The sequence below is a fragment of the Berghia stephanieae genome, chromosome 3 (genome assembly GCF_034508935.2).
Source record: "Berghia stephanieae isolate SIO BIC M18660-M18661 chromosome 3, UCSD_Bste_1.3, whole genome shotgun sequence".
In the NCBI taxonomy this organism is placed as follows: domain Eukaryota; kingdom Metazoa; phylum Mollusca; class Gastropoda; order Nudibranchia; family Aeolidiidae; genus Berghia; species Berghia stephanieae.
The window spans coordinates 35696424-35724216 of record NC_088362.1 but is presented as its reverse complement, the minus strand read 5'-3'; the positions used below and the strand labels follow the sequence as shown (position 1 = coordinate 35724216).

Genomic DNA, 27793 nt, shown 5'->3' with positions numbered 1-27793 from the left:
CCCACTCAGACAGCAACACTCCATCTGAAGGACATGACGCCAGTAAGACGTCAAGATACATTTTGTGAGTGGCTGACTGAAAAAAACCCGGGAAGATGCGCAAATTTCATACATTGAGTTATATATATGCAGTGGTGTATACCACATCTTTTTGATCATTTATCACTTTAAGTTTTCTTTCTATGTCTATTAGAACCCAAGTTATGATTTTTTTCTGAATAAAATTTGTTGCTATGGGAAACACTTTATCTTTTATTTTGGTTCATATCTCAAATCGAAGCTTGCCGCATCTTCCCGGGTTTTCTCAGCCAGCCTCACATTTAATTTTCGACAGACAACGCTATTTCAGCCCAAGCACTCCTTTTACATCTGATTTCGGCGAGTAAACAACCTTGTCCAAGGATTCAACTAAGCGCCACTCAGAGCGGCGGGATTCAAACCAGAGAATTGCTGATCTGAAGCCGAATGCCAAAACCACTAAACCACAAAGCCGCACAAAACTGCGTTTAAGTGATAGCATCAAATACAATAAAGTTAAACTACGTTTTGTTTTCATGATTTTATTCAGCTTATCAAAATCTGCTCGTTAAAAAGTAAGGAAATTCAACAAACTGTTTACATTATTTATAGAGGTCTTCTTTCAATTACAAAAAATACAAAGAGAAACTCTTATCACACAAATCTATGTCGTAATCGTCTAGGCACAATGTGGATGGACTCTCCATTGCAATGTACCCATGACGTCATTGAAATCCGTTTGTCTCATTTGTAGCCAAGCGTCTCAAAACGGTATTATGTCCCCGGGGTTGAAACAAATTTCGGAAAAGTAAATTTAAAGTTTAAAATCATTAGAAAATTGAAAATGTCCTTCTTTTGCAACGTCAGAAACTGCAAGAATTCTCCTCAATAGATTTGAATAATTTTACCAAAGTATCTTATTTTAAATTCAGATGGATTCATTAATGTTCAGGATCTAGTTCTTCCCGATTTAACACCGTTTTGGAAAAGTGGGTCACGATTTGAGGTTATGTCCGGCTGATCTAGATGCTAAAAATATTTTTTATTTTACCAAAACTGTGGGACCTGAGACACGTCTTCCTATTTCTTTTGATGAAAATGCATAAAATTTCATAAACGGACAAAAACCTGAAATTTTACCTTTCCAGTTATTTCAACTTAAAATTCCTTTATTGTCTTCTGGTTGCCCGCGGCATAACACCGTTTGGACGCGCTGGGTAACCGTTTAACCAGGGAATCCTGGTAGTTTTGGCATTGGTCTTGCAACCAGGAACGGGTTTCCAATGCCAGCCGGAGTTTCCGGCTTTGTCGTCGTCGTTGTTGTTGGCATCATCGGCGTTGTGGTCGTTTTGTTCTTGTTCTTGTTCTTGTTCTTCTTGTTCTTGTTCTTATTCTTCTTGTTGTTCTTCTTCTTGTTCTTGTTCCCATTTCCAGTTCCACTTCCTGAGTTTCCAAGCGCGATCATATCTTGGGGGAGTTTGTTTGTTCCAATAGGAAATACCGGAGTGGCGTCGAACACTATAGCGATGTTTTTGTCCAACCCTATGAATTTCTGTTCCTCGGTGTTGCTTAAATCTGAAGATGCTGTAGAATGAAAAGTTAAGAATAAATTGTAATCATTATTATCTGAATAAACGTCACAGAATAACAATGATGATGATGATGATGATGATGATGACGATGATGATGGTGATGATGATGATGATAATGAAGATGGTGTTGATGATAATAATAATAATAATAATAATAATAATAATAATAATAATAATAATAATAATAATAATAATAATAATAATAATGATAATGATAATAATAACGATGATGACGATGATGATGGTAATAATAAATAATAATAATAATAATAATAATAATAATAATAATAATAATAATAATAATAATAATAATAATAGTAATACTACTACTACTATTACTATTACTACTACTACTACTACTACTACTACTACTATACTACTACTACTACTACTACTACTACTACTACTACTACTACTACTACTACTACTATACTACTACTACTACTACTACTACTAATGATAATAATAATAATAATAATAATAATAATAATAATAATAATAATAATAATAATAATAATAATAATATAATAATAATAATAATAATAATGATAATAATAATAATAATAATAATAATAATAATAATAATAATAATAATAATAATAATAATAATAATAATAATAATAATATATTATGTAACACGCCTAACCGGCAGGACACGTTTTTGTTTACATGTGTCTTTCTTTTCGATTTTACTTTAAATTCTTACGCTTCAATGTGGATTTTTATATGGTTAATCTTGTGATGGTGTTGTGTTTAATTATCTGAAATCAATTTTAATACCAAACGAACTATTTCTGTGATATTCTGATTTTTTTAAAATGGATTTTAAGGTAAAACCTGATTTTACCAATCTTTTTCTTCTAGAACATTACGAGAGATTTTTTTTCACCACGTTATTTTTAACATCGACGTTTTATTTCCAATGCCGTCAACAACCAACGTCTCTTGTTGACGGCACTGAGTCAAATTCACACCAACGGGGTGGAACAAGAAAACAAAGGGCGATACCAGTGTTCACTGGCCACAGACCACATCGCCCCCACCATTACAAACCATCACGACCCCCACCCACATACACAACAATTGATTTAAAGCCACGATCATTGCCATTGTCGTTATCGTCGTCGTTATCGTCAGCACCACCACCATTATCATCGCTGTCATCTTCCATATCGTTACCACCACAACCACCATCACCATCGTCGTTATCATCAGCATCACCTCTCCCATCCAACCTTATTACTTTACGGCAACAACGGTGGCGACAACAGCAACAACAAAGGAGTACAGATGACGAAAACAATTTGAAATGTGCTCTCCTGAATGCCCGCTCTGTGCGAAATAAAGCTGTGTTAATAAATGATTTTATCATCGAAAACAAATTGGATTTATTCTTTATCACAGAGAGATGGATAACATCTTCTGACACTATACCAATAAACGAGGTAATCCCCAGCGGCTATTCATCTCATCAAGAAAATAGAGACCAAAGACGTGGAGGTGGTTTGATGTGTGTTTTCAGAGACCAATTGAATATTATCAAAGGAGAAAAACAAAGCTTCGACTCATTTGAATGCATCGACATTCACTTTAGTCATAATAACAGACACTTTAACGTCGTAACCATTTACAGACCACCACCATCAACTAAAAACAAGAGCACTAATAAAACTTTTATATAAGAATTTGAAGACTTTCTCCACGCAAAAACACCGAGAATGGAGAAATTATTATCCAAGGTGATTTTAATTTTCATCCCGAGATTTCGAACAACTTCACCAAACTTCTAGAAATATTCAATCTCAAACAAAATGTCAAAGGACCAACTCACGAGGGTGGACACACCCTCGATCTCGTTATCACACGGTCTATCGATACTTCCACTAGTGAGATCAGGATCGGAAACCCAGACATTTCAGACCACCACCCAGTATTTTTTAAGATCAATGTAAGGAACGTATTTGGCGTAAGTCTGGGCTAGAAATTCACAAACAAATGTATGAAAAATCCAAAAATGATAACAATCAACGAATAGTCAGTACCAAGCGGCAATATGTGAAGGACACTTTGATAAAAAGCAAACGTGATTCTAAAAAGCTTTATGATACCATCAAAGAAATGATCACACCATTGAATACAACAAATCTACCTACAAATGCATCTCCAAAAGAACTCTGTGACAAATTCAACACCTTTTTCACAGAGAAATTTCCAACATCCGAGAGGAACTAGACAACGACAGTGCCACAATACCATCTTATCCACATCCCAGCACGACGTCACTAGTTGAAATGACAAGCCATGTGACTTCACCAACGGACCAACAGTGACAAGAAACGTGACATCGCCTGAAAGAGCAACATCAACTGAAGAGACACTACAGGAAAACACAACACTTTCCTGCACGACACGACCAATTAAAAACTATGAACACCCGTTATAAAATGTTAACGTCGTTTGAACCCGTAACAAATTATCCTGCTCCAACAATTGCATCTATCGTTAATGAAAGTCTAGCGTTGCCCGATTTTCCAAATATGCTGAAACATGCCTTGGTTAGACCCCTGAAGAAAAAATGCAAATCTTGACTGCAATGAGTTAAATAATTTTCGACCTGTGTCAAATTTGAATTTCATTTCAAAATCAATTGAAAAAGTCGTTGCTTTTCGTCTTAGTAACCATATAGAGACGAATCCTTAAATATTAAATTTCATCTGCCTACAAAGCCTCATATAGCACAGAAACAGTATTATTTAAAGATTTTAATGATATTGTAAATGATATAAATAATAAAAGTGCTGCAATGCTCGTTTTACTAGGATCAATTTTATATCCGTGGCACAGCTTTAGACTGGTTAAAGGAACATTTGTTTGAAAGACCTCAGTGGGTAATCATAGAAAACCATGGATCAACTCCATCCATATTATCGTGTGGAGATCCTCAGTGATCTATTCCCGGCCCCCTCCTTTTTACAATGTATACTGCTCTCCTTTCTGATATGTTATCCACCTTTTCCATTCATTTTCATTTTTATGCTGATGACACTCGGCTGTATACAAAACTCAATAATGAATCAGAGCTGTCATCAGTATCTGTTATGGAAAATTGTATTGGATGAAACTAAACAAATTTAAATTTAATGATGACAAGACAGAAATGATAATTTTTGGAAATAGGTATCAACTCTCAAAAATATCTACAAATGAGATACTAGTGGGTTAAAATACTATTGAACCTAGTTCTTGTGTGAGAAAACTTGGGATGTATTTAGATCAGGCGTTATCCAAGGAAGATCATGTTTTTAAAAATATGTCAATGGTGTAACTATCACATTAGAAACATTGGAAGAATCAGACATTATATTGATGAGGATATTACAAAGATGCTTGTTAATTCTTTTATTACTAGCAGATTAGATCATTGTAATGCCCTTTGCATTGGCTGTCAAAGTAGATTAATTCATCAACTACAAAAAATTCAAAATAAAGCGGCTAGACTTATTAAATTAACGAAAAAAAAGAGATCATATAACACCAGTTCTCCAGGAATTGCACCACGGCCTTGATTGCACTGGATTCCTGTGAAGTTTAGTATAGGATTTAAGATATTGTGCTATGTTTTTAGGTGTCTGGATGGATTGGCACCTGAATATTTACAGGAACTGATTTAAAAAATATGAACCCACTCGAAATTTAAGATCATCTCAGTCCCAACTTCTAAAGATTACCACCTCAAAATCCACTTTCGGTAAAAAAGCCTTTTCATCCGTAGCTCCACGTCTATGGAACGCACTCAGTCCTCGGACAGTCCTGTGAAATGTTATCATATTTCAGGAAATGTCTGAAGACTGAGTTGTTCCGTGATGCTTATTTTTTATGAAATAGATGTTGTTTAGATTTTGTTTTTGTATTCATGCTTATTATGTAGTGTCGTGATTTTTTTATATAACATTTTTATTACGTAAAGCGCCGCAGAGCACGATTAATGTGGATGTTTAGGCTCTATATAAATTCATTATTTATTTATTATTTATAATAATAATAATAATAATAATAATAATAATAATAATAATAATAATAATAATAATAATAATAATAATAATAATAATAATAATAATAATAATAATAATAATAAAGACATAAATACATTACTAAGTCTGGAATTTAGTAATGTATTTATGTATTTTTGTTGTGTTTTTTTTTTTTTTGTTTTTTGTTTTTGTTGACTGAAGAATGGTTTTGAGCCCCAAACGTTCCGTATTTCGTATTTCGTTCTTTTTTTAAAGCTGTTATATTCATTTTTGTTTATTGTTGAAATTAACATAGATCAAGACGAATCTTTTGAGCCATCAACGATCAAAATAGGTCCGGTAATAAAGTATGTGGGTGCGCATAAATGAATCTGGCACCAGAAGGGCCACAAAGCAATTCCCACCAATCGTATTGCCCTTGCAAAGACAGGCACCGTGACTTCGTTCTCTCACGAGTAACTAAACAACAATGTGAAATTGAATGTCAGCTTCAATGTAATATACGAAAACAGATAAAATGGACGTTTCGGGTTTCCCCTTTATCAACAAAATAGGATGGATGAAACACTACAGACGAATGAGATAATGTGGTAGTGGCGTTGGTAAGATGAATAATCACCATAAAGGTTTCAAGTCACTCTTATAGCAACGTGTAATAAATAGTTTTATAACTTATAGATTCGCCAGTAATTCTGTGCCCGTTGGGGAAAATTTAACATGGTCTGTACTGAACAATGTTATCTTCCAACCTTGTTGACCATATGGGGCCAGTAGATCAGAAATTGAAGAAAAAAAAGAAAGAAACAGATTCTTTTTAAAAAGGAAAAAGGGAAAACAAACTGCGAGCATTTATATAGAGCAATATTAAGTATACGTGCTAAAAGCGCTTTTCAAGGGGTTCACAGCCAACAGCAACAATTAACATATGAACACCTGTTAGACGATATTATTACATTTTTTCCGACAGAGACAAAGCTGGTCACGTTCAAGTACTTATTTCACACCCGAGTACGATGAGAGAATGTGAAAATAGAGAACCTTTTTCAATGACTCAACTATGCACCACTCTGACTGAGAATCGAACCCAGGATTTTTTTTTAATATGTGCGGCTATGTGGTATGACACTCGCTCTCGGATCGGAAGGTCCTGGGTTCGAGCCTCGCTCGGCGCATACTTGAGTGCTTGGAAAAGGCTCTTTACTCACATTCTCTCATCGTACTCAGGTGTAAAATGAGTACCTGACCGTTAACAGCGTTGTCTTTTTCCGAAAAAAATTGTAATATCGCCTAACAGGTGTCATGTCACGTCCTACATGTTACGTGTTGCTGTTGGCCAGCGACCCCTTGCAAAGCATTTCGAGCACGTTTAGTGGAAATTGTGCTATATAAAAGCTCAAGTTTAAGTTTAAGTTTTTAAAAAAAAATATAACAACTTACAATCGAGATTTGTCAATTCAATGATGGAAGCTTTTTTGCACAGTTGCTTCACAGACGGCACTTTCTTGAGCCAGTTCTTGGCATCGCTGGTCTTCTTGGCGGACCCTCTACCGTCAACCTTCATTGTGGTGCCGAAGTCAACGTCTGTGTTCTGTATGTAAAGAAATAATTTTAAAAATCAGATATAAATGTAATTATGTGGCTTTGAAGTCACGTACAAGGCATTGGACGTGTAGGTCTTTAGTTTGAGTCCAACTCTCGCCAGCACGAAATTGAGTCGAGTGTCTATAGAGGAACAAAACTTACTAAACAAAATAATAATAATAATAATAATAATAATAATAATAATAATAATAATAATAATAATAATAATAATAATAATAATAATAATAATAATAATAATAATAATAATAATAATAATATTAACGCACCAATTCTTGAATGAGTGTAAGTTCTGACAGGTGGTTGCATCAATTCAACTTTTGTCCGCTTATTCAACTTATTTTCTTACTTACTTAGGCCTTTGGCTCTTTGGAAGAGCATAGACCACCAAAGACTCCTCTCCAGCGCACTCTGCTTTAGGGCTGCTTTTGTTGCTCCCTGCTAGTTTATTCTAGTCCTGCCTCCGAGTTTCGCATTCAACCACTGCGTGGCCGGTCTCTCTTCCCAGGTCAGGAATTGGCGTGTGGTGCTGGTTTCTGGCTTTCCCAATGTGTGTCTTATCCAGCCCCAATTCCTCCGCAGAATTGACTCCGTCAATGGTTCCTGCCAGCTCTCTCCCACATGTTTTCAATTTGGATCTTGTCAGGACATCTGTTATTGTAGATGCGTCTGGGACAGGTGTTGATGAGGAACGTCTGCATCTTTTGCAGCATTGTCTTGATTGTCTGTCGTGTTGCGCAGCCGATTATTCAAAGGAACAACAAAACGGGTAAAGTTTCTAACTTTTCAGGGCGGATTAGACAAAGAAATACCACCCAAGCTGAGGACAACAATATTCATGACCTTCTTCTTCTTTCAGCTTATCCCATATTTTGCAGGGCTGCCATAATGAATACCACATCTCCATGCATCTCGGTTCAGAGCATCATCTTCCTCCAGGCCCAGTTTCTTCATATCGTCCTTTACCATAGTCTTTGGGCGTCCCTGTTTCCATTTTCCCGCCAATTGTAAGTCCAATACTTTTCTTCCCATCCATGACCAATATCACGACAATCCATTCACAAGAAACGGGAATTGTGGCGAATGGTCTGAAGGTTTCGCCAACGGACTGTTAGGAATCGTCTTAAAACCGGGAATCCCTTATATCCGTCATAATTTGACTCACCAACGCCGTCATCTTCGTCTTGATTGGGTAATGGCGCACCGTAGGTGATTTCATTCTCAGTGGAGTGGTGTTCACTCCTCCGACCAAAGTTGGTACAATTTGTCACACAATAGATCGGAGCAAATAATGGCGCCATCAAAACAAAGAGACTGGCAGCACGTGCTAAAACACGTGTTCCTTCCTTCGATCCCTCACCTTCCATAGCAAATTATAGAAAAATAATAACCATAAATATATGGTTGTTAGGTGGCAAAAGAAGCTATTACTCATAGATATTCGATCACGCATAAAATTTTGTCTAGATATTGATATTTTATGAAACAAATGGTAAAATATATCAAAAAGTTACGTTCGATCTATATTTAGACCACGGTAAAGTTAATTATTCAAAATAAATGCGCTTGCCTGAACAAAACAAGAACAACTATTTGGATCCTGATTTTCAGAATGATTTAGCCATATATGATGAATCTAACTAATATAAAAGTTCATTTGTGCATTTTTGTTTTCACTAAGAGTGTAGTATTATGTACAATGTAAACAACAATAAACGGGATACCTATTTTGTGCGCTACGTTTTCAGACTTCAAAAGTAGTAATCACCAGCCTCGAACGCGAAACCAAACGGTTTCAATTTCCGTTTTCGAGTTTGTAATTTGCATAGATTGTAAATATTGAATTCAGTGTTAACCCGTAACAGCTTTCCGGTCTCTCTCTCTCTCTCTCTCTCTCTCTCTCTCTCTCTCTCTCTCTCTCTCTCTCTCTCTCTCTCTCTCTCTCTCTCATAATTTTAGAATGCTTTGTAGATTTGTTTTCATCTTTACGATTCACTTCGTAATTTGACTAACACTCACAGTCACTACCACAACGATTCTCCCGTCGACGTTTCCTTCACTCAAGTCTGCTTCATTCTCATGCTGTGATTTATTAGGATTCTTTTGAGAAAAGACGTTTTTCCTAATACTAGATGGATTGTGGGTTTTTAATTGGTAGGCCTAACAGTTTGTGATTTGTTGATTGATGTGCACGGAATTGTGGGACGAGGTGCGAGAGGGTGCGTGAAAACGATAGTTGAACAAACAAGGGAAAATGGGTTGTCAAGAGAAGAAAAGCCGGCAGCGAGGATAGATTTTGTTTGTGAATTGAGTTTGATTGTTATTTCATGTAGATTAAACCACACAGTTACAATTTGGAACGTGTGTCAATCATAACCAAAAAAAAAAAAAAAAGAATCCCCCGCCCCCAGTTGTTGGAATGTCTACAAAAGTTGTTTTTTAAAACAAACAATAACAAAAATACAACCATCTTTCGTAGTCAGTAGCACCAAACACTTTCGACCGGTGAAAGTCTAGCCTATTCATAATATTATTGACTTTTGCCCTTTCGTGATAAAAGTTTGTTCCGAGTTTGAAACAAACTTTAGGTCTCAAGATAACTGCTCACGATTGGGAACGGAACAAGACAAGCGACCCCTGTCCTTTGATAGTTGACAGTCTGCTGCTAAGCAATGTGTAAACAAAACTGTTGATTGGATGCGTATGACATGATTAAAGGGCAATTGCAGCATAGCTCGGGTCATTTGCATCTAATTATCTGGGTCATGTTTTGACGGCGTCATTATCTGCTCAGCTCTGTCACAGCAAAAGATTGTTCACATTTATCTTATTAAATTTTTATTTTAGTAAGAACTGAATTCATCTCACTCCAGTAGGCTTAGAAAAACTTTACCTTCTAATATTAGATCATCTTTCCTTTAATAGCCTTCCTTCGAATTAATTTCAAATTAGTGAATACTTTTCGTTCTACATTCTGTCACGTAGCCACGAGATGAACTCCATATAACACACAGAGTAGACTTATCTCTCCAGTGGATACCGGGACATTCAAATATACCAGGAAATGACAATGCAGACAGACTTGCCAGACTCGGCTCAACACTTTTACAACCATCAATTCCAGTATCCTTGGACACAGCGAAACAAATAATCCAAAAAAAAATAAGAGAGAAGAATGGATGAACAGTTGGGCAATGAGCACCACGGGTAGATGTATGTTTTCCCATATGACCACTCCTGTGAAGACTGATTGCCTGAATAAGCTCAGAAGACACCAGCAAAGCATCATATTTCAACTAAGAACACAACACATACCGCTCAACAACCATTTAAGCAAAATTACAAAAGACACATCCCCTTCCTGCCCCCTATGTCAACACCCCAATGAAACAGTAACACACCACTTGCTTGAATGTCAACCTCTTGAAGACCTGAGATGCACATTCCTCCCACCAAATCCAAGCATCAGTAACACTATAATCACCTGGAACAACTACAAAAGACGTCTAACTTCTACGTCATGGCACAAGACCGAAGGGCTAGAGCTCAGGTGGTCGCTGGTTCGGATAAGTAAGTAAGTAAGTCACGTAGCCACTTATTATAAAAGCTGACAGGTCTAACATTCTACACACCCTTCTCTCCACAAAATAATCTATGCCGGACGTCCAGCCGCTCCATTCCTCACATTATATATTTGAAGATTTGTATCTTTTGGGATACTTTTATCTCCACCATCAAGACATCGGAGCTTTTGCCTTTGACAGTGCAGTCTTTGACAGAACAAGAATCAAACCTGAGCCCGCCGTCGGAGGAATAGATAATTCAACCCTTCTCAACTGCCTGGAAGTGGAACCTTACAAACCTGATATTATATTATCATAAGTTACGTAATTGGAGACACCGAGGATGTACAAAGAAGAAAACAGCTATCAAACGCCGCACTCAGTAAACTCACCAATGTATGGATTAGAGGTGACAAAATAAAGAGAAAACCCAAACTGAAACTGTACCGTGCTCTTGTAAAACCGGTACTTCTGTATAACTGCGGCACTTGGGCGTTGACAAAATCCGAAGAAGAACATCTGGATGCCTTCCATCGCACACAGCTAAGAAGGGTACTGGACATCAAATACCCAAAAAAGCTCTCAAATGAATCACTCTATAAGATCACAAAAGAAAGACCAATCTCCCTTGACATTTTACAACAACGATGGCAACTTTTCGGTCACATACTACGCAGGGACAAAAACATACCAGCTAACCAAGCCATGTCGGGATACTTCCAAAAACACGGGAACCTTTTCAGAGGAAGACCGATCACAACACTCCCTGTGATCCTAAACAAAAACCTCACAACACTTGGACAAAGCATTAGTCTCATAACGGCAGGGGACCTTGAAAATCTGAGAACCCTAGCAGAGGACCGGCAATATTGGAGACACCTCACACAGGAAATACTGGAAACAGCCAAGGCGACCCGATCTTTCGGTCGAGACGCGAAAGGCATCTAAGTCAAGTAAGTCAAGTTACGTAATATCTCAATCTTTCTATTTGTAACTGCCATAATCATTATCATCTCATTTAATTAAATTTCATCTTTCTTTTTATTTCATCTTAAACAAATCGTTACTTGTTCTTCATTTTAAAGTAACTGGTAAATTCTGGGGCCTTATTCTTCATATCTTTGTTTTATGCATAGTCGAGTAGCTCTTTACTCATTTGAGACCATGACAAGCTCTATGATGGGCCTATTAGAGTTTATTAGAGTAATACCCGTTCTGATGATGATGATGATGATGATGATGATGATGATGATGATGATGATGATGATGATAATGATGATGATGATGATGATGATGATGATGATGATGATGATGATGATGATGATGATGATGATGATGATGACCCAGAGTTAAGTTTTAAAAAAGGTTTAAAAGGTACCGAGTTGGATTACCGTCTCGTTGTGTGACATTGACCAAGTCAACTCGCGCTAGCTCACTTTACGGCGCTGCGCTGCGGCTAACGACTGTGTTGTTCCAGTCTTCCCATGGAATAGATCATAAAGAGAAAAAAAATCCATTATGGATGAAATATAATAAAGGGAAGGGAGTTTTTCTTTTGTTTTTGTTTTTTGTTTTTTAAACCTCACCTTTTGTCCAGTCAAGGTATCTCCAAACCCTTTTTTGGTGGTTTGTATGGACTTGTAATAACATTTGGCAGCTTTCCCTTTACCAGACACAACGACAACATTCTGGGGATCAAAAATTGTTGACATTTATTTCAAAGAAAATAAATGTTTAAAATCCTCTTTATGTTGAGATAAATAATGACAATGCTTTTGATTAATTTGGATTAACTCTCTCTTTCTCTTTCTCTCTCTCTCTCTCTCTCTCTCTCTCTCTCTCTCTCTCTCTCTCTCTCTTCTCTCTCTCTCTTCTTTCTCTTCTCTCTCTCTCTCTCTCTCTCTCTCTCTCTTCTCTTTCTCTCTCTCTCTTTCTCTCTCACTCTCTCTCTCTTCTTCTCCTCTCGCGCTCTTTCTCTCCCCTCTCTCTCTCTCTTTCTCTCTCTTCCCCCCCCCCCCTCTCTCTCTCTCTCTCTCTCTCTCTCTCTCTCCCTCTCTCTCTCTATTTCCCTCCTCTCTCTCTCTTTCCCTCCTATTTATCACGGTCTCTCTCTCCCCCAACTCTCCTTCTCCCCCCCCCTCTCTCTCTCTCCCTCTCTCTCTCTCTGTCTCTCCTCTCTCTCTCCCTCCCTCTCTCCCCCTCTCCTCTCTCTCTCTCTCTCTCTCTCTCTCTCTCTCTGTCAACAATACGATACATTATTTTCTAAATACACTGCTGCCTTTTCTAGTTGACGATTCGTTGTTATAATATCTCAACCATTGAGACACCGATATCTAAATAGGGGATTAATAGTTGAAGCACAAAACACGGTCATAAAACATCTTGTGGAATAAATCTATGATTTCCCACAAACCCGTTGCTTATTGGGTTGTAGATTAGCTAATATAAATTGTCTTGTGACATAAATCTATGATTTTACCCAAAACCGTTGTATATTGGGTTGTGGATTAGATAAAATAAATTGTTATTGTCTCATGGTTACAATGAAAATGCTACTAAATTAAGGGAATAATTGTCCAATCAGAACTGAAAAACAAACGTGTTTTGAAGAATCAGAAAACAAATCTCACTCTCCTACATGGATGCATTATGTGCGGTTATGTGGTCTAGTGGTATGACACTCGCTTTCGGATCGGTAGGTCCTGGGTTCGAGCCTCGCTCGGCGCATAGTTGATTTCTTGGAAAAGACTATTTACTCACATTCTCTCACCGTACTCAGGTGTAAAATTAGTACATGGCCGATAACAGTGTTGTCTCTGTCCAAAAAATTGTAATATCGCCTAACAGGCGTCATTTCCCGTCCTACATGTTAAATGTTGCTAATGGCCAAGGACCCCTTGTAAAGCGCTTTGAGCACGTTTGGTGGATACTGCACTATATAAATAGCTCAATTCTTAAAATAAGCTAAATTCATTACTTTCAACGACCAGCACTTATTTGCAGGTCTGATAAGCCAAATTCTTATGTGCTATTTGTTGTTATGAAATTACCCTCAAACCAACCCAAAATTGTGTCCATTACAACAATGTTGAATAAATCCCACAATTGCGATGGGTTACCATGTTAATTTGTGCACTTGGGTGTCAATTCAAATTTTATGTTGTTTTTTTAAATTGAGCTTTTATATAGCGCAAAATCCACTAAACGTGCTCAACCAGCTTTACAAGGGGTCCCTTGGCAACAGCAACACTTAACATGTAGGACGAGACATTGCATGACGCCTGTTAGGCGATATTACAATTTTATTCGGACAGACATAACGCTGTTCACGGCCAGGTACTCATTTTACATTTGAATACGGTGGGAGAGTAACGAGTCTTTTCCAAGGACTCACCCTATGCGCTGATCGAGGCTCGAGCCCAGGACCTTCCGATCTTCAACATCATGACGTCACTTCCCTCTTAATGACGCATATTAACTTAGTTACTGGTTCTAAACTGTCGGAACAATGGCTGACGCCCTTATGACATACTTCTCCGACGAGCACAAAAATGTATCCAGAGGAGAAAAACATAATAAATCTGATCATGTTTTGACTTTTATACATTCTGATCACATGACTTGCGAAAAAGTTCTAGCCAGCATGAAGAATAAAAAGTACCGATTTTCTTTCTTTAGAACCCAGCTGCTGGTTGCCGGGCGGACGTGACACCAGACTATTGAATTCTATTGCCAAGGCGATTACATCTAATAATGCAGTGCTGAAGATGTAATTATATCTATATATATATATATATATATATATATATATATATATATATATATATATATATATATATATATATATATATATATAATTAGTAATAACTTGTAACTTACCCCGTTGTTTCCGCTGAAGTCATAGACAACTGTAGCTTTCTCATAGCCTTTTTGGGTCAACGTTTTGCTTTTTGATGTCAAGGTAAATGAATTGCTGAAAAACAAAACAAAAACATGCTATGGGAACCACCTGAGCGAACCAGAAGCAGAGGCAGGCAGAATAAAACTTACATTGACTGTCTGCTCGATGACACAGGAATGGACAGCACCCGGGAGCTGCGTACGCTTATGGAGGACAGGACAGAATGGCGAAAACTTTTGGCTCATGTTGGGCGCCCCAAGGGGCGGCCTAAGTAAGTAAGTAAGTAATCATTGTATTATTTACCACGATGTTGGAGTCAGTCTACATCGATGTTTCAGGCCTTCCGGCCAGCGTCAGGACTGTGTGTTGCATGAGTTTGGTTTGTTGTGTGTTGTTGTTGCTTGTTGAAGTGGTTCCGTAGGTTTGTAGTTGATTAGTACATGTTTTCTTCTATGTGGGCAGCTGTTGTACATCTTATTTTTCGTGTTGAGTGTGGCTTCATGAGAGTGTTTGATGTTGCTTTAGATAGAATTTTCCATGAACTGCTGTGGTCTAGCTTGTTGTCTTTTTATTTCCAAATATGTTCGCTGAGTTTTGTAGATGTTTTTTTGTTGGTGTTTCTAAAGGTTGAGGTTTGGAGGCTGTATCTTGTTTTGAAATTATTTTCCGTTAGTCCTAATAATAATAATAATACACATTTATACAGCGCTCATTCTCGTGTAAAACACAAGCTCTGGGCACTTTACAATATAAAAAAAAATAATAATAATAAAAAATTCATAGCCAAATCAAGGATTCATAGTGTCAATAAAAACAAATACAGTAAAGATGTGTCTTGAGATTCTTTTTAAAGGCAGGTAAAGACTTACACTCCCTCAGACCACGTGGTAGTTCATTCCAAATCTTGGGGCCGAAACAAGCAAAGATCTATCACCAAATTTTGTTCTTGATCTTTTTTTCCGAAATTTTCGTTTGGTCATTACACGATTTCAAAGTGTAATTTTCAAATTTACACATGACCACGTGATCTGTGAGATATGCCGTGCTATACCAGTCAAACACTTATAAACAAGACACGCTGCTTTGTAATGTGTGCGCTTTTCAATGGGCAACCAGTGGAGAGAGGCCAACAAAGGGGTTGCATGATCAAATTTGCGTTTGCCAAAAACTAATCTTGCTGCACTGTTTTGCAGTAGTTGTAATTGTTTAATAGAAGCCTGAGACAAGTTGACAAGCAGGGAGTTACAATAATCTAGTTTCGAAAAAATGAGGGAGACAACCAATGTTTTACATGTTCAAATAGCAATATACTGACGGAACGAACTGATTTTCTTCAATTGAAAGTATAAAGATTTACAGAGAGCAGAATTGTGAGCTGACATTCTCATTTCTGAATCAAAATAGACACCCAAATTCTTCACAGTCTTTGAAACTTTGATCGTTTCACCCCCCAATCAACACCTCAAGACCATCATTCACCTTCAACTGCCCTCTATTTCCCACAACCATCACTTCTGTTTTTGACTCATTCATTTTCAACTTGTTTGCTTCCATCCACTCTTTTACATCCGTCACACATTCTTCCACACGTTTCACAATATTTTCGAGATTTTTAATTTTTATCAGTAGCATATAGTTGCGTATCATCTGCATAGAGATGATAGCGCAGCCCATGACCAGTGATGACATTAGATAATGGAGAAGTATACAAAACAAAAAGTCCTACATATTTTTTCTGCTTGTTTGTTTTAGTTTTGGTGACTGTGGCTTGGTATATTAGACTTGATTTTAAACATTGTTTGTTTAACGGGCAATGCTCCTTATTTCTGCAGTTGCATTTTCTGGTGGGTGTGTTTTGCTCTTGTCGGTGGTTTTTTAATATTTTTTTGTTGTGGCTTGAAATTTTTTTTCAAAATGGCGGCGCTGAAAAGCGGCGCACAGTTACACCTATGTGATGAATTCTTTTGATATTTATTTGTTTCATGACAACATTTCACTCATTTACGTATTTAACGTTGTATGATTATTCGTATTAATGAATGGTATGTACTTCAAACTTTAACGTTTAGAGTTCTGCTTCAAATCCTCGGAAAAATCGTTCGTATCAATGTTTTTGTCTCAAGGAAATCGAAATGGCGGCGGCTATGTTTACTTCCGACACAAAATTGCACCGCTAATTTCATCTTATTTCGCGATTTGTTGATTGAAGACCTATCCTTCGCTTAATATTATATAAAGCGTTGTATGATGATTTAGAATTACAAAGAGGCATCAAAAATAATAAACCATCCTCTTGATGGAGTAGAAAGAATTCATGGAAAAGCAATAGAAAGGAAAGTATTCTCAATTACCAACAATAAAAAACATATTTTATACCATGAATTTAGTATTTTACCATCTGGGAGACGGTTTTGTCAGATTAAATGTAGAACTAACAAGTATAAATCAACGTTGGTTCCATCAGCAATAAAAATGTTGAATATTTCATATGGTACAGCAAAACCAAGGATATATACGTTGACTGATTAACTGATTAATTTATTTAATGTTAGATGAAGTGACCAATTGATAATGATGATAATATTTGGTGTTGAATTGCCGAAAATGTAACGAATTGAAAATGAAATGAATATGTTTATGTTGTGTATATCGCACGCGTGAAAGAAAGAGAGGAAGAGAGAGAGAGAGAGAGAGAGAGAGAGAGAGAGAGAGAGAATAAGTAGGAGTGAAATATCTGTTCAATGTTATAGTTATCATATAACGTTATAACAAGTGTAACTAAATGACAACTTGCCATATTTATGGACAATAAAGATCTATTATTATTATTATTATTATTATTATTATTATTATTATTATTATTATTATTATTATTATTATTATTATTATTATTATTTGTTCTATGTTACGCATACATGGTATTCCTGTTGATAATTTTATGTAGTTTATTGTTTTTTGGAAAGTGTGTATCAATTAACTTCAGGAACTGCTGTCCAATGTTTGCGCTGAAGTCTTTGTCGAAAGGTGGGTTGAACCAAGTAATATTATGTCGTTTTCTTGTTTTGCGTTCTTCACTTGTGTGTTGTGGTTTATATGTGAGGGGGGCGTCTGCGTATTCAAATGGTGTGTAGTACATATATAATATAGGAAGTGGTTATTCAGTATCAGATACTGAATAGTGCTTTGCCACTATTCAGTATCCATAAGGAACTCTTTTATTATAGAGAGAGTGAAAAGTGCGACAATCTCAGTTGAATGTAAATAAACTGCTGACTAGTGCGGGGCGGTCCTTGGCAAGCTTAAGGACCACGGTCCTACGGTCCTTGGGAAATGAAGACCGCAAGGACCGGTCTCTAGACCGGTCCGTTCATTCTTGAACCGTTAAAGACCGCTACACGATGAAAACCGTGGCCTACAGGAGTAAAACACACGGAGTAGTCACACTAATTTCAAATTGTAATCTAATTAGAGAAGAGGGGTGATGCCTTCTTTATTTGCTCACCGTAATTCATTGTTACTTCGATAATTTAATAAAATTTGAAATTTATCCCCATTAACGGAGATAATGGCATCGCCCAAGGCGTTGATCGAGTTGTTCGTGGCGTTGATACACACACGCAACTCCTACCCCCCCCCCCCCTCCCCCCCCCCCACACACACACATTAGAGGGCAGCGAGCATTGAAGAGTAAGAGAGAGACGTGAAGTTATAATAAGAGGGGGTGGATGAGGTGATAAGAGGGGTCGATGGTGACTTTTCGCCAGATCTAACAAACTCAGCTACCCATTCATTGCTGAGTAGACAGGGATTCAGAAAAAAATCGACTGCACCCGGGATCGATCTCTGGCCCCTTGCGTATAAAGAGAGTGCTCTATCAACTGAGCTATCGGGGTCCCCAAATATTCTATTGGACCTTTTAAAAATACAGACGTTATAACTGTTTTTTTTGGACGGAAGAAACTAATGAAACTCATATTACTTGATTAGTTAAAACACCAAACGAAATTTTAATATTATTGTATTATTTTAAATGACAACAATGCGATAGAAAGGAGTGGCGACAAGAGATGGACAAAAGAAAACAAAAAATCAGACTTGCAACTTGCTAGGTTCGACACACACACACACACACACACACACACACACACACACACACATCTTTAGTAGTCACATACATTTCAAACAATAACCCATTAGAGAAGAGGGGTCATGCCTTCATCATAGATCATTGTCATTGCGATCATTATGGTGTAGTAAATTTTGAAATTTACCCCGTATAATGGAATCGTCCAAGGCGTGCGCCTCCTGTTCCCCCCATCTCACACACGAAAGGGCGGTTTGCGGAGTGGAGGGAGGTGGTCGTCTGCCTCTATGGTCGTCTGTGTCGTTTAGTGTATGGCAAAGGGGGGTGGGTGCGATTAATTAAGTGGGATGGGTGGTGATTGGTGGAAGATAGGCAAAGGACCGAGGCAACGAATCGCTGGGGAAGTAGTATGGCGCGAGACCGTTGAAAGGTGATAAGAAGTGAGGACCGCCGGCGGTCTTCCTCTTTGGGACTGGACCACGGTTCACAGCTAAAAGACCGTGGGACCGGTCCTCGGTCCGATCCTCAGCGCGGCACTACTGCTGACCTACTACCAGATTGAACTCGTGCAGTAACTGACAGCCCGATTCAAAGTTGTAGAAATATTTTGATCGTTATTTTTTAATTTCTGCTATTGTGCAATTAACATAGTTCAAAATATCAAAAGAAGAGTGGCATTCAAATACATTTTTTGATGTCTAAATAGACATGATTAAATTTCACTAAAAGTTCAGTGACACCATGGCTTGGTGGATAAGCTGTTTGACTCTGAACTTAAGGTTCGAGAGTTCAAATCCCGGCCGGGTTAACTTTTATTTTTCCCCAATATTTTTGTTTTAATCATTTTATTTGCTTGTAATATATTTTAATGTTTATATTATACTATTATTATTATTATTATTATTATTATTATTATTATTATTATTATTATTATTATTATTATTATTATTATTATTATTATTATTTATTATTATTATTTCTACTTACTATTATTATTATTGTTGTTGTTGTAATCGTCATCATCATCATTATTATGATTATGATTTTTAAATCAAGTAGTAGGAGTTATTTAATCAGTTATCGATTTATTACGAATATCTTTTATGTGTTATAATCTCGTTGTTGTTTTTCATTGATGTGCTCTTCTATTGTTTATTACTTTTTAAAATCTTGCTTTTTTCTGTTTGTCACATTTGTTGTTGTTGTTGTTCTTGTTGTTGTTTTGTTTGTTTGTTTGTTTTGTCATCTAAGACAATCCCGATTCATTATAAATATGTGGCCAGACTTTCTGCCATTTTTAATTGAATGATGTACTTCCGTGAATTAATTGCAGTATTATATTAAAATTTACGTGATAATAATAATAATAATAATAATAATAATAATAATAATAATAATAATAATAATAATAATAATAATAATAATAATAATATAATAATAATAATAATAATAATAATAATAATAATAATAATAATAATAATAATAATAATAATAATAATAATAATAATAATGATAATGATAATTTAAACGGATACTGAATATTACACTACAATTGACATCTATTTACTGAATACACGTGGTATTTTTAGGGGTGTTTCTTTTTTTACGAAACCTGAAACCTGCCGAAACACGCCGAAACCTGACAAAGTTAGGGGAAGCAGGCAGCAGTGGGGAGTGAACCTGGGACTCAGGGAAGTGTACACCATTGGGGAGTGAACCTGGGACTGGGTTTCGTAACAAAAAAGCAATTACTTTTTTACGAAATCCAACAATATCCAACAAAGTTATGGAAAGAAAGTAGGCAACAGTGGGGGAGTGAACCTGAGACTCAGGGAAGTGTACACTATTGGGGAATAAACCTAAGTCTATGGTTTTTTCGGTGGGTTTTGGCGGGTTTCGTAAAAAAGTAATTGCTTCATTCTCGTCTGGTACCCAACTCCCATAGTCCCAGGTTCATTTCCACTGATATCCTCTTCTCACAGTCCCAGGTTCACTCTCAACCAGTGTGCACTTCCCTGAGTCCCGGTTCATTGCCCAATGGTGCCCACTTCCCATAACTTTTGATAATGTCGGTAGGTTTCGAAATAAAAGTACATTCTGAGCTCACTGTCCACTGGTATCAGCCTCTCGCAGTCCCAGGTTCAATCCTCATCTGTGTCCAAATCCCAGATTCACTCCCCACTGCTGCCTGCTTCCCATAACGTTGTCGGGTTTTGGCGGGTTTCGTAAAACAGTAATTCCCCCTCCCCCTTGGTATTGTCTTTTTACAATATCCAGAGTCCCAGGTTCACTCCCCACAAGTGTACACTTCCCTGAATCTCAGGTTCACCCCCCACTGTTGCCTACTTCAATAACTTTGTCGGATATTGCCAGGTTTCGTCGGGTTTCGTAAAAAAGTAATTGCTTTTATATGAAACTCGCTGAAGCACGCTAAAAACCAGAGTCTCAGGTTCACTCCCCACTGGCGTACACTTCCCTGAATCTCCCATAACTTTGTCGGATATTGCCGGGTTTCGTATAAAAGTAATTGCATTTATATGAAACTCGCTGAAACCCGCCGAAAACCAGAGTCTCAGGTTCACTCCCCACATGTGTATACTTCCATGAATCTCAGGTTCACCCCCCACTATTGCTTACTTCAATAACTTTGTCGGATATTGCCAGGTTTCGTCGGGTTTCATAAAAAAGTAATTGCTTATATATGAAACTCGCTGAAATTCGCCTAAACCCAGAGTCTTAGGTTCACTCCCTACTAGTGTACACTTCCCTGAGTCTCAGGTTCAGTCCCCATTATTTGCTTACTTTCCATAACTTTGCCCCAATTTGTTGGCATTTGGCGCATTTCGTAAACAAAAAGTAATTGCTTTTTTAAAATAACAAAATCCGCCGAAACCCAGTCCCAGGTTCACTCCCCACTGGTGTACACTTCCCCGAATCTCAGGTTCACTCCCCACTGTTGCCTACTACCCATAACTTTCTTGGATATTGCAAGATTTCGTCGGGTTTTGTAAAAAAGTAATTGATTTTATATGAAACTAGCTGAAGCTCGCCGAAAACCATAGTCTCAGGTTCACTCCCCACTGGTGTACACTTCACTGAGTCCCAGGTTCACTCCCCACGCGTTGCCTAATTTCCACTTCTTTGCCGCATATTGTCGGGTTTCGTACAAAAGTAATCCCCCCCCCCTCCCCAATTTGTTATTGCTTTTTTATAAAACCCAGAGTCCCAGGTTCACTCCCCACTGGTGTACACTTCCCTGAATCTCAGGTTCACCCCCTCCTCCCCCCCACCCCTCAGCCTCTACACACACACACACACACACACACACACGCTGCTGCCTACGTCCCATAACTTTGTCGGATATTGCCAGGTGTCGTCCGGCTTTTTATTACGAAACCCGCTGAAACCCAGTCCCAGGTTCACTCCCCACTGTTGTACACTTCTCTGAGTCCGAGATTCACTCCCACAGCTGCCCTCTTCCCATAACTTTGTCGGGTTTCGGAAAAAAAACACCGTATTATAGTGCAAAACCACTATTCAGTGTCAGATACTGAATAGTGCAAAACCACTATTCAGTATCAGATACTGAATAGTGCAAAACCACTATTCAGTATCAGATACTGAATAGTGCAAAACCACTATTCAGTATCAGATACTGAATAGTGCAAAACCACTATTCAGTATCAGATACTGAATAGTGCTAGCCTTAAAAATATAGCCTTATGGAGAACATTGTGCTATTTGAGTCAATAAAAATAATTATACGGCGCACAACTCTACTGAAAGATTTGAAAATTAGAAATGTATTTTTTTCAGATAGATAAACAGATAAATTTCCTGATATAATTTAAAGTCAATTTGAAAGTTCGTTGAGCCAAACAGATATCATAAAATATGTACCGACGACACTAACACTCTCAAAAACAACAAATTTCGATACTGTAAAAAGTTGTCAGTTTGGTGTTTTTACGCAAATCGTTGCATTCAAAATAATGCATTCACTTAATTACTTTAAGGATTTCAGATATACACTAACATTTCAACAGTTTTCATCTATTTATGACATCAAGTATTATTATTATTGCCCCTCTGATGCTTTCAATGTGATGGTTTCGGGTGGATAATACCCAGGTTTAATTTATGGCCACACCCACAACTCTATCTGTCCAGCATAAACATCAAGTACAGAGCGAGGAGCTGTCCGATTGGCTTTTTTCAGCAAATCGTGGCATTCATAATGATATTATTCAATTGATCGCATTAAGGTATTCGGATTTACAGAAATTTTAACTAAGTTTCACCGATTAACAACATCAATTAATTCTACTGCTAACATTACTGTCGTTTTTATGCCATTGATGTGATAATTATTGCCCTGGGAAATATTTAGTTAAACGTTATCTGCAAACTGTCAATTGTATCTGTCTAGCTTCTAGCCCGAACAAACCAAAGGTAGACATAATTATGATGGAATACTTGATACTGTTCGCGACTGCTTCAGAATTTCATTTGACCTCAGGATTAAAGTGGTCAAAATTCCCAATTTCTTTCATGTAAGTATATATATATATCAGTGTATATTACTTAGTTTTGAATTATGGGCAAACTCTCAATTTTACCGATCAACAATCAAAACATGATCAGCAGAGTACTGTACTGTAAGCTCCTACATCCCCATTATTCTTTCAATTTGTATTTTCACCGTTGATCTTTTGTCAGGCGTTTATTCATTCAATTTGTCATCATATAGAAGCGTTTTAAAAACTCTAGAACAGACCTTGATAGATTTGTGAAAGGTTAAAATTTCCTAATTTGACTATTGTTTTGATTCTCGGCCGCCATTTTGATTTGTGAAATATTGAAAGGTAGTGCAACGCAGTCCGAGGGTTTCTTTTTCTATTAGGGTTAGCTCGAGATCGGAGAATTTTATTCTCTATTAGGGTTAGCAAAGGTGCTAGGGTGTTTGTTTTTCCTATTAGGGTTAGTTAAAGGTACTAGGTTTTATTTTTTCTTTGGGGTTAGTTGAGGGAATATTATTTGAGTTGTTTTCCTTTATAGGAGCTTTCGGAAAGCCTCCCCAGGATCGTCTTTCAACTCTGCTCACGTCTGCTACTTCAGATTTATTTTGGCATGTTGATTTTCTTACCACAACCTGTTTTCACACACGGACAACTGTATGTTGCTGTGTCACGGGTCAGCGGCTATAGTGGCTTACACTTCATGTTGGGCCACACAGAAAAATCAACAAAGGATGTACCAGGTTACACAGACAATGTTGTTTACCAATCTGCCCTCATTAAATGATGGTGGGTACAATATCAAATGAAAATAGTTCTTTGCCCGCGAAATTGCGGGCTTTTTACTCGTATATATAAATTATAAATGACGAGAGTTGAAATATTTCATATATATATATATATATATATATATATATATATATATAATATATATATATATATATATATATATATATATATATATATATATATATATATATATATATATATATATATATATATATATATATATATAATGAATGGAGGTGACGTCATTCAGCTCTTTGTTGTTATTTTTTAGTTCACCATTTGAGTGACTAGTTATCGTTAAATTCTTCAAAGCCGACTTCAGAAGCAAATCGCAGAAGAAAGATAAGGGTGGTGAAGACACTAAAATCTGCTATTTCTATTAATTATAACAAAATCAAAAAAGTTTTTTTGGGGGAAAAATTCACCACGAATCTTTCACTTTTGCTTTTTCTTTTCTTTTCTTTTTTTTGGGGGGGGGGGGGGGGGGGGGGGCGGGGAGGGTGATATCGGACGTGTTTCAAACGGCTGCTTGAGCTTACAGGCACACGTTAGGAACAAAGTTCCAAGTCCAAGACACAAAAGTGAAATAAATCTTTTATTCTACTCCTCAATCGATTCCCAATTTCATCATCTTTGAATAAAAGACATGTTCCAAATTGTTTAAATGACACGTTTTTTTTAAAGAATGTAAATATTTAGTGAAATGAGATCGATCCCGGGTGCAGTCGAGATTTTCTCCGACCCCCTGTCCACCCAGCAGTGAATGGGTAGCTGAGTCTGTTAAACTTGGCGGAAAGTACTTTGCGATATACTAGCGTCCTATCCAAGGGATAGCAACCAATTGCTATTGTTTGTTTCACGCTATGGAAAACTCCGGATCCATGGGCCCAATAGCTCTGAAGGACTACTTTTTTTTATTTAGTGAAATGAAACGTTTGGTGATCTGAATTCGTAAATTATTTTTTGTAAACTTGATATCATTACGCCTTACTATTTAATTTGTGCGGCTATCTGGTCTTGTGGTATGACACTCGCTTTCGGATCGGAAGGTCCAGGTTTCGAACCTCACTCGGCTCATAGTTGAGTCCTTGGAAAAGACTCTTTACTCACAAATTCTCACCGTACTCAAGTGTTAAATGAGTACCTGGCCGTTAACAGCGTTGTCTCTGTCCGAAAATATATTGTAATATCGCCTATCAGGCATCATGTCACGTCCTACATGTTAAGTATTGCTGTTGGCCAGGGACCCTTTGTAAAGCTCTTTGAGCACGTTTAGTGGATTTTGCGCTATATAAATGCTCAAAATGTTTGTATTAACTCCTCACCATGGGAAGTCTCTTTAGCATCCCTAATTAGTTTCCTTCACGTTTGTTCCATAGTGAAATATTGGTGCTTTGCTTGGCCGTTTAGTGAAGGTTCCCTCTGTTGAGAACAATAATTTAACGATCTCCTTACCAGCGATTTCCAGAATTTTCCCTGCACCACCAGGCCAACACAACACAAAGATAGACTTTTCTTACTCAAAACATAAAAGCAACAAGAACATTCTATACATAATATTATTATTCAGCAAAATGAGCTCTACAACACAGTGTCAAGTTTTTTTATAGCTATAACAAAAACTTTTCTTTAAGTTTTGTGATATAAAGAAGAAACTAGAATGAGAAAATTGTTGATTTCATCGCATCGAATGTAACGATTTCCCTATAGTTGGTAAGGAGAGGGTTAAAGGGGATGGGGGTGGGTAGAGTAATAATGATGGTTTACCCTTTCTCACGGACTTGGATGGCAGCTTTTTTCCCACCGCTCAAATTCAGATTAAATTTCTTCACCACTGGCTTGGCCTTCTGTAAATGTAAATATAGATGATTTCAATGATGATGATGATGATGATGATGATGATGGTGGTGATGGTGGTGGTGGTGGTGGTGGTGATGATGATGATGATGATGATGATGATGATAATGATGATGATGATGATGATGATGATGATGAGAATGGTGGCGATGATGTTGATAATGGTGGTGATGATAATAACATTGATGTTGATGAAGATAATGATGATGACGATGGTGATGATGATGATGATGATGATGATGATGATGATGACGATGATGACGTTTGCCACATTGCACACATACTACTTACTTGACCCGCGGCAAGCGGAAGAACGAAGCAGGTGAGAAAAAGCAAAGCACAGAGTTTAAAATGCTGCATGGTTGACTCTTTGAAGTCAGGGGGGAAGGTTTTAGAAATAAATTAACTCTTCTATCCTCTCATCACGGTCCACGCAACAACGCAACTCAGTCTGTGTTTAATTTGATAAGTACTAAACCCCAAAAGATCGCCAAAGTATTTTATACGCCACCCCTCGGGGAATTAACTGACCCCAAGCGGTATGGACCAAATCCTTTTCCGCCGTGCTCTTGGAAAAAACTCATATTTAGAAATTTGGCCAGAAAACTCGTCCTTCAAATATCGATCGATTTAAATGACCCTCGTCTTATAAAAAAACAACTTTCAAACCTGGGACTTCGCCCGCGAGTCCCAGGTTTGAAAGTTGTTGTTTTTTTTGCTAAGACGAGGGTCATTCAAATCGATCGATATTTGAAGGACGAGTTTTCTGGCCAAATTTATAAATATAATATGTGTTTTTCAAGAGTAAGGCAGAATTGTCCTGAAAAATATGATTAGTGTAGCAAGGTCAAAATATTGGCAGCTAATAAGCTTACCTTCATTAATATGTTACCCATAACTTCAAAACGGGAACATGTCTAATCTTAATTTCAATTGATAAAAACCTGAAATAGATTTAACGTCATAATTGAAATCTAAGCTTGTTCATTCTTGTTGTGTTCATTTTTACATAAAGTTCAATAATTTAAAAAAAAACTTGAGCTCTTATATCGAGTAATATCCACTAAACGTGCTCAAAGCGATTTATAAAGGGTCCCTGACCAACAGCAACACGTAACAATTATAATAAGACGTGACGCCTCTTTGGTGATAATACAATTTTTTTTTCAGACAGAGACAACGCTGTTAAAGGCCATTTACTCAATTTAACCTGAATACGATGAGAGAATGTGAGTAGAGAGCCTTTTTCAAAGACTCAACTATGCGCCTGAGCGAGGCTCGAACCCAAGACCTTCCGATCCGAAAGCGGGTGTCATACCACAAGACCACAATACGCTTCAACAGTTGTAACGTCACTTCCTTCGTATTGACGCATGGTAACTTAGTAACTGGCTCTAAACTATCAGAACAATGGCGGACGCCCTTATGAAATATTTCTCCGACGAGCATAAAAGCGTATCCATAGGAAGAAAAAAAACCATTATAAATCTGATCATGTTATGACTTTTACACATTCTGATCACAAGACATATGAAAAGTTCTAGCCAGCATGAGGAATAAAAAGTACTGAATTTCTTTGTTTAAAACCAAGCTGCTCGTTGCTGGGCGACGTGACATCAGACTATTGAATCCAATAGCCGCACGGCTATTTACTTTTTACTTTGTCTACAGATTGAATGAAGATAACATCACGCAGTTCTTTGGAACTGACCTCAGACTGCCATTTGGCTGATTAGTACTAACTCAATCTATAGATAGAATGAAGGTGACGTCACTCGGATCTTTGTTATTGTTTTTTGCCATCCATGTTTATGAATAATTCTCACTAAACGGTATTAACCA

General features: G+C 37.2%; 1 protein-coding gene across 1 annotated transcript; it reads right to left on the bottom strand.

Annotated features, from left to right (window-relative positions):
* Window positions 1-591: 591 nt before the first annotated feature.
* On the bottom strand, window positions 592-26397 carry LOC144969533 (uncharacterized). The gene is made up of 6 exons (XM_078908667.1): window positions 26243-26397; window positions 25862-25941; window positions 14683-14776; window positions 12390-12491; window positions 7079-7229; window positions 592-1602 (listed from the first exon to the last, which is right to left on the bottom strand). Exons 1-6 carry the CDS (start codon window positions 26309-26311, stop codon window positions 1244-1246), a joined length of 855 nt encoding a protein of 284 aa, XP_078764793.1. The 5' UTR covers window positions 26312-26397; the 3' UTR covers window positions 592-1243.
* Between the last annotated feature and the right edge of the window lie 1396 nt (window positions 26398-27793).

Excerpts from the sequence above, each read along its gene's own strand:
- LOC144969533 (XM_078908667.1), bottom strand. The coding sequence starts at position 26,311 with ATGCAGCATTTTAAACTCTGTGCTTTGCTTTTTCTCACCTGCTTCGTT. Across the intron at positions 14,777-25,861 it reads ATCCAAGTCCGTGAGAAAGG|CAATTCATTTACCTTGACAT; the intron begins GTAAACCATCAT and ends TTTGTTTTTCAG. Across the intron at positions 12,492-14,682 it reads ACTTCAGCGGAAACAACGGG|AATGTTGTCGTTGTGTCTGG; the intron begins GTAAGTTACAAG and ends TTTGATCCCCAG.